The sequence below is a fragment of the Macrobrachium rosenbergii genome, chromosome 34 (assembly GCF_040412425.1).
Source record: "Macrobrachium rosenbergii isolate ZJJX-2024 chromosome 34, ASM4041242v1, whole genome shotgun sequence".
Lineage (NCBI taxonomy): Eukaryota > Metazoa > Arthropoda > Malacostraca > Decapoda > Palaemonidae > Macrobrachium > Macrobrachium rosenbergii.
This window is the reverse complement of record NC_089774.1, coordinates 10,932,659-10,946,145: the sequence shown is the minus strand read 5'-3', so window position 1 is coordinate 10,946,145 and position 13,487 is coordinate 10,932,659. Positions and strand designations below refer to the sequence as shown.

The following is a 13,487-nucleotide window of genomic DNA, read 5'->3' as shown; positions in this document are numbered from 1 at the left end:
AGAATCGTATCAGACAAGTATTTTCCAGGTAATCTAGTTCAAGTTTTGCTATTTCTTGTCGGAATACAATCTTTAAATCTCTATTTTATCAATTTTATTGTATATTTTATGTCGAAATATAAGCTTGAATATTTATTTTATCAGTTGGTTCAATATTTTTATAATGAGAGATTTTGATGTCATCTCAGATTGGGTGATTTCTGAGGCAAAATCCCCATTTCTCTCAGTTGCCTCCAGTTGATTTTCAGCCTCAGTCGTCAAAAACGAGCAACCACACTGGTAAATGATACATCGAAATCACATCAACACGTTTATTGAATGCCAGCGGTGATATATAACACATTCGTCCAGTGATACATGATTATTTTTCATATATGAGAAACAGATTTATCACAAAAAAAGTTATTTTATTTTTTTTTAAAAATTGACAACTTTTTTTTTTGCGTTCGTGGGTTTCGTTCAGTCACGAATTTCCACGAAAGCTGAGCTTTGAACACGAATATTTTTCGTAGAGGCCCCCTTTTTTCTTCAAAAGTGATATATTTCTACAAAGCCTCTAAAGTCTGGAAACGGGAAAGCGTAAGTTTTAAAACTTGGGTTTTCTTTGGTGAGCCAAAATATTAGCTGATGTACAAAGATATAAAAATTGTTGGAATGTTTTCAAATGCTTACAAACAGTCTGAGACATAACAAGTTTTCTGAAAGCTTAAATTATGCATTTTTTTTTCTTTGATTTTCCAAAATGTTTTTGCGTCGTGAAAACTGTTTATTTTGTCTAAAATAACTGTTTTTTTATATATAAACTTTTTCTTCTTTAAAAGAACTGTTTTTTATATAAACTGTTTATTGTCTTTAAAAGAACTATTTTTTTTATTTAAACTGTTTATTGTCTTTAAAAGAACTATTTTTTATATATAAACTGTTTCCCATTCTTAAAACGCAAAGCATTCCCACCAATTCCAAACCTGGAATCCAGGAATCCTCACACGTCATAACGGTTCTATCCTTTATTCCCAAATCCCAAGAAACTCATACATCGACGAAAAACTGTCCGAGGGAGATATGGAAATCCGTGGAACAACCGTTGTTTTTATTCAAAGCTTTGGGGGAAACTCCGGTTTTCACTTTTCTATGGAACAAGTGACGTTTTTGAAGCTCACAGAATCTTTAGAAATATTATTTTTGTTTTCTATAGTCTTCCCTTTTCCAATGGCGTGAATTATTGTTTGTTTCATTTCGATTAAATAAGTTTTATGTGTTCAAGGTAATTTTATCATTTTTTTTATTTATGTTTATAAAACAAAATTCATCTCTGCAAACACTCAAAAAACAGCACGTATTTATTTATCAAAATGAATAATAATAATAATAATAATAATAATAATAATAATAATAATAATAATAATAATAATAATAATATAATCAATTATCATAATGTTTCATTATTTTTCGAAATCTCTCGTATTTTGAATTTCTTTGGTCAGTAATAAGCATATTTGGGACTGCAGTTCTATATGAGAATCATTGATTCTCCAATGAGCACATTTTGGAGTAGAGAATCATTGATTACCCAATGAGCACATTTTGGAGTAGAGAATCTTTGATTCCCCAATGAGCACATTTTGGAGTAGAGAATCATTGATTCTCCAACGAGCACATTTCTGGGTGTAATCTTGACGAGAATCATTGATATTTTTTATAATTAGCACATTTTTAGGCCAGTTCTTTATGAGAATCATTGTTTTTTTTCCAGTGAGCACATTTATGGGTCTATTTCTTTAAGAGAATAGTTGATTTTTTCCAGTGAGCACATTTTTTAGGCCAGTTCTTTATGAGAATCATTGTTTTTTTTCCAGTGAGCACATTTTTGGGTCTACTTCTTTATGAGAATCATTTTTTTTCAGTGAGTACATTTTTAGGCCAGTTCTTTATGAGAATCATTTTTTTTCCAATGAACACATTTTTAATCTAATTCTTGACGAGAATCATTGATTTTTTCCAACGAGCACATTTTTGGGTCAATTTCTTTATGAGAATCATTGTTTTTTTTCAGTGAGCACATTTTTGGGTCTATTTCTTTAAGAGAATCATTGTTTTTTTCCAATGAGCACATTTTTGGATCCATTTCTTTATGAGAATCATTAATATTCCAATGAGCACATTTTTAGTCTAATTCTTGACGAGAATCATTGATTTTTTCCAATGAGCACATTTTTGGGCCTATTTCTTTAAGAGAATAATTTTTTTTTCCAGTAAGCACATTTTTGGTTGTATTTCTTTATGAGAATCATTGTTTTTTTCAATGAGCACATTTTTGCGTCTATTTCTTTATGAGAATCATTGTTTTTTTTCAATGAGCACATTTTTTTAGGCCAGTTCTTTATGAGAATAATTTTTTTTCCAATGAACACATTTTTAGTCTAATTCTTGACGAGAATCATTGGTTTTTTTCCAATGAGCACATATATGAACGTAATTTTATATGACAACATTGATAATCCAGTGAGGACACTTTTTTAGTCTAATCCTTGACGAGAGTCATTGATTTTTTTAATGAGCACTTTTCTGAGTCTCGAGAATCATTGATTTTCGATTGAGCACATTTCTGAGTCTAATCCTTGAAGAGAATCATTGATTTTTTGTCAGTGAGCATTTTTTTTAGTCTCGAGGATCATTGATTCTCCAGTTGGCTCATTTCTGAGTCAGATTCTTGATAAGAATCAGTGACTTTACAATGAGCACAATTTCTGAGTCTGATTCTTGTCGAGAATCATTGGTTTCCCGCAAGAATCATATTTTTTGAGCCTCTCAAAACATCTAGCAAGCTTCCAGAATCCATCATGTCTTCGTTTCCAGAGGACTGAGCGCTGGTTTCTGGGCCGCCTTCAAAGGCAGGCCGTTCTTGTTTGATCTACAAACAAGGCAATTTAAAATCTTATTTCTACCGTAGAGGGCGACTGTAAGAGAGCAATCGCTCTGTAGAAGTCTTCCAGGCGCGGCGGTCGCCTCCGTTCCAGTCGCTGGAACGCTTTCTGGAACGCTTTCTGGCAAGCCTTTGAGGTACTTCTGGAAGGTCTTTGGCGTGTCACCTTCTGGAAGGTCTCTGAGAGGCTGAGGGCCATTTTTGGCAAATACCTCGGCCCGTCCGTTCACCTCAGTTCCAGCTGTTTCTGGAACGCTTTCCGGAACGCCTTTGAGGTGCCTCTGGAACCTTTTCAGCGGCCTGCCTTCTGGAAAGCCTCTGGTGCTCTGAGGACCAATTTCGTCAAACGACCTGGCCCTCTTCTTCCTCTTTGATCTGGAAAGCTTACGAAGTCTGCTCTTCGCAGTCTCTTCCTGAGCCTGGAAGCCTGGGTTCCAGCCCCCAGAGGCCTGGAATTCCAGGGGGATGTGGACGAATATGAAAGCGAAGATGACGATGGCTAAGATCCCGTGCAGTGAAGGGGGGTCTGTCAACATGGCCGCTCCAGTTTGCATGGCTGCTGGGTGTTCGTCTGAAAGATTTGAAGAAGAATTATTTATAGTTACTGACTGAATTAGACCTCTTATTTCGTTATTCCAGTATTAACTCCTTTTATTCTTTCTAGTTCCTTCCTTCCTATATATGAGATAGTGGGGATAATAGCTTAAGTAGGATATATATTGGTTTGAAACCTCAAGTTGGATTCCAGGGAAGATTTGAAATGTAGGCCTATTCTATACCAGGAAATTGGATTGGTTAGGAATCTGGAGTCAATTCAACGAATTTACAATGTATTTATCAACTGGACGGTATCCTGGAGGATTAAATTAGTGATATTTACCATCTAGACTCCCCAAAATGTTTTACAGACTCATCAGCACTTTGTAATGAAAATGTTTGTCTTAATTTGTTAACTGAACTCAAATGTTTTTAGGTAACGTCTTATAAAACTCTGCAAAATGTTATTACCGAAATATAGAAGATATCTTCATTTTGCTTAGATTAAGGCGGCCTTATACCAACACAGACTCTTGTCCTAAGTGTGGTAAGGTGTGAGAGGGGCTTTGAGGCCTGGTATAGCCCTCAGGTTCCTGTCTTGACCGACAGGGAGGCTTAATACTCCCCAGTTGGGAAAGGCCTAACTTTAATTACTGATAAAAGACTGTTCGATTCAAATTCGATTATTGTGATATAAAATGAATTCTCCCGAATAAGAATGAATAAACGGCGAGACTATGTTCAAATCCTGGTTTGAGGAATTAATTTTAATCTTAAAAATCGAAGGTAAAGTCTATAGAGCGTTCGTTTCAATGGAAATGTGAAGACACGTTTTCGTCCAAGTGTAGTACAAGAGTAAAACTGGTTGTTATATCAACGTCCAGCTATTGAAACAGATTGAAAGGACACCTTTTATGTGTCCAAAAGGGAGAAGAGGGGAGAGAGAGAGAGAAAGAGAGAGAGAGAGAGAGAGAGAGAGAGAGAGAGAGAGAGAGAGAGAGAGAGAGAGAGAGAGAGAGATTAAATATCAGTTAGTTACAAGTCTTGGGAGAGGGCTGTTCATTTGTAAAAATAGTTAACTTTAATACATTATTAATATAGAAGCATAAAAATACAGATATTATTTCAAGAAAGAAAGGTTGTCCTGTAAAAAATTTTCCAAACTCTTGATTAAAAATATACAGATAAAAATATTGAATATAATTAAATATATGAACAGAAAATCATATAGATTTAAAACTAGTTTGCCTATAGTTTTGTAGCAGAGGTTAAAAGAAAGTTGAAGAATATTTAACAAGAAGTCTCAGCTAGAATTGAGAACCAAGTCATGGTTGAAATATCAAATGCAAGTTCCCCGAATGGTTGTGAACCCCTTGGAATGTAGAAAAACCTAATCCCTACCATTGAGGACATGCAGAATCGTAGTGGCTGCAGGGAGATTTGAAGGGAGGCAAGTGTAGTTTCCCTCGTCGGATGACACGGCATCCGTGATCTCCAGAGACGACGTGATGCTCATCTCCGCCCCCTTCTCGCCCTTCTTGGAGACGGAGAACTTGACTCTCGGGTGGTCGTACTCGAGAAGCCTCTGCCCCGAGTGGTACCAGAAGATGTAGTCCGGCAGTTGGACCGTCGAGCTGACTACGCACTCCATTGTGGCAGTCGAACCTTTGCGGACGTACTTGTCCACTGCTCCGACGACCTCGACTTGTGGCACTGAGAAGGAAAGGAGGAGTCTGTGTACGAAGGATTTGTTCTCAACATGTTTGTGACATGTATTCAACATGTTGCCAGTATGTTTGTAACATGTATGTGACATGTATTCAACATGTTGCCAGTATGTTTGTAACATGTATGTGACGTATTCATCATGTTGCCAGTATGTTTAACATGTATGTGACATGTATTCAACATGTTGACAAGATGTTTGTAACATGTATGTGACATGTTACCAACATGTTTTTACAACATGTTTTAGTGTAGTGTGGATGCATAAGGATAAGTTCTTTCCAAAGATATCAACAAGAAAATTAAACTAGAACCTAACTTGTTGTCAGAATGTGTGTGATATGTATGTAAAATGTTGCCAACATGTGTTTACATCAGTTTTTTGTAGTGTGGATGAAATAAGTTACTGTTTTATTTACAACATGTTTGTGATATGTATGCAATAAGTTGCTGACATGTTTTTACAACACATCTGTGGCATGCATGGATAAGTTGCAGATATGTTTGCAGCATATTTGTGATATGTATACAATAAGTTTCAGACATGTTTACAAGATGTCTGTGATATATATTCTGTAAGTTTAAGACGTGTTTACAACATATTTAACATAAACCCTCACATGAGCAACTAGATCTTTTGTGTGTATACATGTTAGTGACATGTATGCAATAAGTTGCAGACACGCCTCACAATAACAAATCCTTCCCAAAAACATAAACCTACAAACAAGCAACTTGACCTGTGACCTTACCTATGACATTGAGGTGGACAAGCATGGACATTTTGGGCTCTGTGGAAATCTGGCACTCGTAGGTGCCGGCGTCCCTCTCCTGCACGTACTTGATGACCAGGGTCCAGGTCTCCGTGTCTGGGATGTAGTGTACGGAGAGCCTCTCGTCCCTGACGAAGGTGTACCTGTCCACCGTCAGGATGTCTGCGTCCCTCTGTCGAACCCAGGAGACCTGGGGAGGAAGTGAGGAAGGTGAGAAAGTGAGGTTATGGGTGATTTAGCTATCTCACTTTCTTGCTGCTTCTATTTGAGTTTCCCTCCATCTTTATGGAAAGATTTGGCAGAAGTTAGAAGCAGTGAGACTTTGACAATGATTCATGCCCCTAATAGACTAGTTTTGCCCCACTTTTATACACTTTTGCCAACAATTTAGACCTCTGGTGGCTTAGTTTGACCATTTTACCCCACATTAGTTTAATTTTCTTTTATATTAAGAACCCCATGACTGTTGTTCGAGTTATACAGCTGTATCACAGCAGTCACATGCCAAAATCAGGTAGTATCCTCAACCAAGTATCCTTTCAGACGATTAAATATACATATATTGACTTCCACCTCTCACCGATTTATCTCCGAGCTGTTTGACCGAGCAGGGCAGGTAAGCGATGGTGTTTTGGTGGACTGTGATATTCTGGGGCTTTGGGGAAGGGAAGTAAGGGCCTGTATAGAGCCCTGTGCCGGATTTGGCCTTCACTAAGACACAGCCTGTAAGGAAGACCAATCAGTTTCAGTTAATTACATTAAGTATCTGTTCTGGAACTGAATTTAGGCTTCACTAAAACACAGCCTGTAAGGAAGACCAATCAGTTTCAGTTAACCACATTAAGTTTCTGTTCTGGAACTGAATTTAGGCTTCACTGAGACACAACTTAGGTAAACAAACAGTTGCAGTTAATATTATTCAATATCTTCCTGGGATTAAACTGGGCCTCCAGTAGTACATAACCTGGAAGGAAAATATAGAATTGCATTTAATATAATTCAGTTTCTGCTTTGGGACTGAACCCTGGGCTTCTCTGGTGAGAGACAAGGTCCCTGCCAACTTAACCACTTTAGAACCAGGGTACTGACACTGACTGGTATATACCAGGGGTGCAGCCTGCCCAAGTAACACCTCAGGTTTAAGAACACAGGTTCCATCTGCTTTTTGGGGGCCTGGGTTTGGTCCCAAATTGGGGTAGAATATTTTTCTTTTTATCAAGAACTAACACTACTGCTTCAATATTATTATTATTATTATTATTATTATTATTATTATTATTATTATTATTATTATTATTATTACCCAAACAGATAAGTTATCAAAATGACATTAAGGTTAATTTGTCATTAAATGAGATGAATAAAAATTAATAAAACTGTGAAATAAGTTATTGAATAATGTAAATATAATAAATATAAGTAGAATTATCATCAATATCATTATCACTATCACTGAAAAACATTGTAAAAACTGACGGAAGGGTGGAACTGACATTATTAAACATTATACCATAAATAATAATTATTGGGAAAAAAATTAATGAGGTAAAATATTAAAAATATGTCAGTTTATGGCAAAGTTGGAATTCACATTATATTGAAAAGTCTATTAAGAAAATAATGTTAAAAAATAGACACACACTTGAAAAACTGAGTTAGGACAAAATTAAGGCAAATCTAACATCATATAAAATAGAAAAAATTCAATGTTTGAGAATTAAAAGTTTGTGAAATAAATTTTGGGAACAAATGTATGATACACTTACCAACAGCCATTGAGAATACAACATAATGTATCCAGATGTCAGACATTGTTGTATTTTTTCTTGTACTTATTAATTTCCATAAATGAATTAATATTAATTTTTTAATGTTTGGTTTCCATTTTCAATTTTTATAATTTTTCTATTTGTTTTTTTAGTTTATGCTAATTTTATCACTTATTTCAAGAACTTAATTCATGATTTATCAATTCATGTACGCATTATTTTTGAATTGTTATTTTCAATGGGCTTTTTTCATTCCATTATATTTTTTTCAGTTGACAAAAACGTAATCGACTCGAAAATGTATGTGTTAATCCCGTAGACTTTTATATCATTTCCAAAATTTTCACAAATTAAATCATATTTCTCAATCAATTTGAATCACTTTTCCTTTTTTAATTCTTTCAAAAACTTCTACAATGATTCAGTCATTATCAGATCATGTCGTCACCTCACTATGCATCATCATTTTAAATAGAATGCGAATTTTCACGTGATTTTTTTAAAACAATCACCACCTCATTATACTTTAAGCTTCATTATAAACATTCATGATAAAATCTGAGTCACTTTTAACTCTGAAAATATTCATTTGTACATCCTTTCATTGTCTTATTCATTTAATTCATTTTATTTATTAATATTCACGTAATTATTCATCTTCCATATTAAAATTCACGTGATTATTCCTTTCCCATATTAAAATTCACGTGATTATTCCTTTCCCATATTAAAATTCACGTGCTTATTTAATTTCTACATCAAAATTCACGTGATTGTTAATTTCCATCTCAATTCAAGTGATTATAAATTTTTCCTATTAAAATCCACGTAATTATTCATTTTCCATATTAAAATTCACGTAATTATTCACTTTCCCTATTCCAGTTCACGAATTATTCATTTTCCACCACGTAATTATTAATTTTTCATATTAACATTCACGCAATTATTCATTTTCCATATTAACATTCACGTATTTACTCATGTTCCATACTTCAATCCATGTAATTAATAACTTTCCTTATGAAAATTCACACGATCATTAATTTTCCATATAAAAATTCACGTAATTATTCATTTTCCAAATTTCAGTCCACGTAATTATTCATTTTCCATTTTTCAATCCACGTAATTATTCATTTTCCATTTTTCAATCCACGTAATTATTCATGTTCCATATTTCAGCTCACGTAATTATTCACTTTCCTTATTATAATTCACTTAATTATTCATTTTATTTTTTTCTAATTCACGTAATCATTCATTTTCCATTTTTTCAATAATTATTCATTTCCTTCTGACTGATCCAGAATCTCGTAACTGACTATTGCTGACTCTTGCACAAAACTTTCTGGGATAAGTTATAGACTTTTATAGATTTTCATATAGATTTTTCTCTCTGGCGACACACTGAGGTTCCTCTAATATCACAGATGTTCTGGGAGGTAGGGACACACAGTGTCTACAAAAATAAAAATTAAAGATTTTAGGTAAAAAGGATAATTGATTGTTTTAAGTCAAGGTCAATTGGATAGGTCTAAAAATAAAATATTTCCAAACCCTCGACCTTTTGAAAATAAAAGATCATTTCTGTCCTAACCTTCTGCTCTCTCTCTCTCTCTCTCTCTCTCTCTCTCTCTCTCTCTCTCTCTCTCTCTCTCTCTCTCTCTCTCTCTCTCTCTTCCACAGACTCTTCTCCCCATCCAAAATCCTTTTTCAATAACCTTTCTGCCTTCCCCACTTGCTGCTAACTTCATCATGCATTCCTCTCTCTCTCTCTCTCTCTCTCTCTCTCTCTCTCTCTCTCTCTCTCTCTCTCTGTGACGAGAGTAAATCAATATCCCATTAGTGGAGAGGCTTTCATTTAACATGCAGAAATGTTCTTGACCCTTTGAAACCTTGCATGAATATTTTGCAAGCCGTCACAAAAGCACTGGTCGCAAAGAACACTCGAGAGAGAGAGAGAGAGAGAGAGAGAGAGAGAGAGAGAAGAGAGAGAGAGAGAGAGAGAGAGAGAGAGAGAGAGAGAGAGGTGTTTCCTTAATAGGAGCGTGGGCTTAGACAAATTTGCACGCGAGATGGATATTTTGCCAAAAAAAAGATTTCAAAGGGAAATTTCTTTCCGGATTCGGTTCAGTTGGAGACTATAGGTGGTGGGGTTTAAAATCTAAGATCAAAAGTCATGTAATAGATCAATTGCTTTGTAGAAAAATGTTTCTAATACATATATAAAAATGGTAAAGAATTTCAGTTTGATCTCAGGCTTCGAGAGAACACACACATACATACACACACACACACACACACACACACACACACACACACATATATATATATATATATATATATATATATATATATATATATATATATATATATATATATATATATATATATATATATATATGATCAATGACACTCGGGAAAAAATAGTATAAACGAATTTGATCAAAATATATTAATAAATATTTTGATACATTTACAGAAACTTATATATATACCTCGGAATTAGGAAAAAGATTTATGACATTTTTTATGTATATATATTGATCAATGAAACTCAGAAAAAAATAATATAAACAAATTTGATCAAAATATATTAGTAATATTTTGATACATTTACAGAAACTTGAACACATACTCCAGAATTAAGAGAAAAATTATGACAATAAATTAATTCTTTGTGTTTATTGCCACTCAGAATTCTACCCACTCGAACTAGCAACAAGTCCATCACAAGATTTATGACAAAAAATTTATCCATAAATTTTATTGTCACTCAGAATTCTGCCCATTCAAACTAGCAACACGTCCAACGCATAATAGAACCTATTTCAGTATAATTCGAGATGAACATAAAAACCATTGCTTAATGGGCGCAAATTCCGGTCAAACTTGATGTTTCCCAAATTTCCAAGAAATTTACCCATTTCAGAAAACAGTCACTTCTCGCTCCGGAGACCAAAAAAAAAAAAAAAAAAAATAAAAAAAAGATAGAGTGAAATGAATTAACCAACCGTTAAAATGGATTGGAGTCACCCCCGTTTGGTGTGTGAATTTCGAACGTTCGACGGTGAGAGGAAGTGAAAGTAAGAGAGAGAGAGGAACGGACGAGAGAGAAAGCTAAATGGAGAGAGGAAGAGAGAGAGGGAGAGAATGGATAGGTTGAGGAATTTTGAGATGACTTGGGGATGATTCTGGAGTGAGCAAACGAGAGAGGAATATGAATAAGTACAGTGAAAGTGAGAGAGAGAACGAGAGAGAAAGCTAAATGGATTGAGAAAGAGAGAAAGTATAGGTTGAAGGATGTTCGAGATGATTCAGGAACAATTTCAGACTGACAGCAAACAGGATAAATATATAGAAATAAATAATCGCAATTAGCCTTCAAGCAGAATCAACAAACAACACAATAACTAATATAAAACACAAACAACAAAGTACTAAAAAAAACAACAGGAAAAAACAACTCTGTTAGGCCACAATAACCCACCACCCGCGAGATACGACCCCACAGGCATACATTAGTGTCAAATAAACACCCACAAAAAAAAACTGCAAAAAAATAAAAAATAAAACTTCAAAAAGGGAGGAAAAATCTTACTCACTCCCAAATAGTGTATGAATATATGGCGACATCCAGACACTCATATGCGTCCGTTGCTGAGTATTGTAGGAGAGAGAGAGAGAGAGAGAGAGAGAGAGAGAGAGAGAGAGAGAGAGAGAGAGAGAGAGAGAGATTGAGGGCGAGAATAAATATAAGTAAAAATGTATGAAGGAAAATGAATTTTGTGAAGGACAAATGCTTGAGAGGAAATAAATTACATGAGAGGAAATGAATGGCATGGAAAAGCTGGAAGTTCCAGGCCTTTATCAAGTTCAATGAATGACCAGAAAAGGCTAGAGCTTCCAGGCCTATATGGATCTATGAATAATAAAATGCCTGAGTTCCCATACCAGGATCTGGAACGTGGATTCATTCTAAAAAGCTTCCAGCTTACTGGCCTGGAACTTCCAGACTTATATGGACCTTTGAATACTGAATTGTCTGGGTTTCCATGCCAGGATCTGGAACGTGGAATCATTCTAAAAAGCTTCCAGCTTCCAGGCCTGGAACTTCCAGACCTATATGGATCTATGAATACTGAAATGTCTGGGTTTTCATGCCAGGATCTGGAACGTGGATTCATTCCAAAATCTTCCAGTTTCCAGAACTAGAATGATTCCCCATGACCGCTTTTTCCAGGCCTGTTCCAGATCTCTGGAAACCTAAAAAAAAAAAGAACTTCCAGTTTCCAGGCCTGGATTCACAACAACAAACAAATACAAAATTCTGTAGCTACCAGAACTGTATTTGGAGCAGTGAATCGCTCCAGTAGCTGTATTTTCCAGGACTGGAGCGGGAATCAATCTTTCCAGGAGGCTGGAGTTTCCAGACCCGAATCTGAATGGAAAGTGATTAGCTAAAGGACTGATCACTAATTATTAGTAGTCAGTAAACGTATGATTAATGTAGGAGGCAATTAAACATGGACAGAGAGACAGATAGATTAGAGAGATAGAGACAGAGAGACAGATAGAGAGAGAGAGAGAGAGACAGACAGATTGAGAGATAGAGGCAGACTAAAGAAAGTTCTAAGAAACAAACACAGACCACTAAAGAAAGTTCTAAGAAACAAACACAAACACAAACAGATTAAAGAAAGTTCTAAGAAACAAACCAACACAAACACACTAAAGAAAGTTCTAAGAAACAAACAAACACAAACACACTAAAGAAAGTTCTAAGAAACAAACACAAACACACTGAAGAAAGTCCTAAGAAACAAACACACTAAGGAAAGCTTCCTTTGGCAGACCAAAACTCACTCATAAATTCACCTAAGAAACAAACACACAAACAAACTTCTCAAAAGTGGATATTTGCATAATAAAAAGATAAGAATAAGAAGGAGAATTAAAACACAAAGTAGAAGTGAGGGAGTGAAGGATATTAGAGAGAGAGAGAGAGAGAGAGAGAGAGAGAGAGAGAGAGAGAGAGAGAGAGAGAGAGAGAGAGAGAGAAAGTTTGGAAAGTAATCTGTGGACGGGAGGGAATAATATTCCCTAATATTAGAGGAAACCTGGTATAACATGAGGGCAATTTTCCCTCGCCAAACGTTTGCGGGTTTCCAAAATTAATGATGGTTTGTGCGTGTGTTTGTGTGTGTGTGTATGTGTTGAGTGTGTGTGTGTGTGTGTATGTTGAGTATGTGTATGTGTTGTATGTGTGTGTGTGTGCACGTCCATAACGCCTCCTTTCCCTTCGAAAGATCCCTAAAGACCGAGACACAGAATTTAATAAGGAGAGAGAAGACAGGACCTGTCGCTTTTATAAACTCTTATTACTTATTTCCACTTATTTGGGCCCCGAGAGACACTTATTTAAGAGCTGACAGTGTCAGCCCGGCTGCCAGGAGTCTCTCTCTCTCTCTCTCTCTCTCTCTCTCTCTCTCTCTCTCTCTCTCTCTCTCTCTGCCAAAAAATGTCTTCTTTTTTTTTTTAACATTTTGGTGTCGTGTAAAGATATTTTTGTTTGAGTTAATGAGGTGATGTATGTGTATGTGAGAGAGAGAGACACATACAGAGAGAGAGAGAGAGAGAGAGAGAGAGAGAGAGAGAGAGAGAGAGAGAGGGTAACCTAAGTTGGCAACGTCATTTTCTGGAAGAAATCCAATATCATTAGCCCAGTATGTAGAACCATATATATATACGTAGAAC

General features: G+C 35.5%; 1 protein-coding gene across 1 annotated transcript; it reads right to left on the bottom strand.

The window, feature by feature from the left end:
- Window positions 1–297: 297 nt before the first annotated feature.
- LOC136856201 (junctional adhesion molecule-like) lies at window positions 298–9,356 on the bottom strand. The gene is made up of 5 exons (XM_067133898.1): window positions 7,725–9,356; window positions 6,539–6,681; window positions 5,938–6,148; window positions 4,862–5,173; window positions 298–3,494 (listed from the first exon to the last, which is right to left on the bottom strand). Exons 1-5 carry the CDS (start codon window positions 7,768–7,770, stop codon window positions 2,839–2,841), a joined length of 1,368 nt encoding a protein of 455 aa, XP_066989999.1. The 5' UTR covers window positions 7,771–9,356; the 3' UTR covers window positions 298–2,838.
- Between the last annotated feature and the right edge of the window lie 4,131 nt (window positions 9,357–13,487).

Coding starts and splice junctions, on each gene's coding strand:
- LOC136856201 (XM_067133898.1), bottom strand. CDS start 7,770: ATGTCTGACATCTGGATACATTATGTTGTATTCTCAATGGCTGTTG. Junction 6,682..7,724: donor TGTATTCTCAATGGCTGTTG/GTAAGTGTATCA, acceptor TCTTCCTTACAG/GCTGTGTCTTAGTGAAGGCC. Junction 5,174..5,937: donor TGTCCACCTCAATGTCATAG/GTAAGGTCACAG, acceptor TTTCCTTCTCAG/TGCCACAAGTCGAGGTCGTC.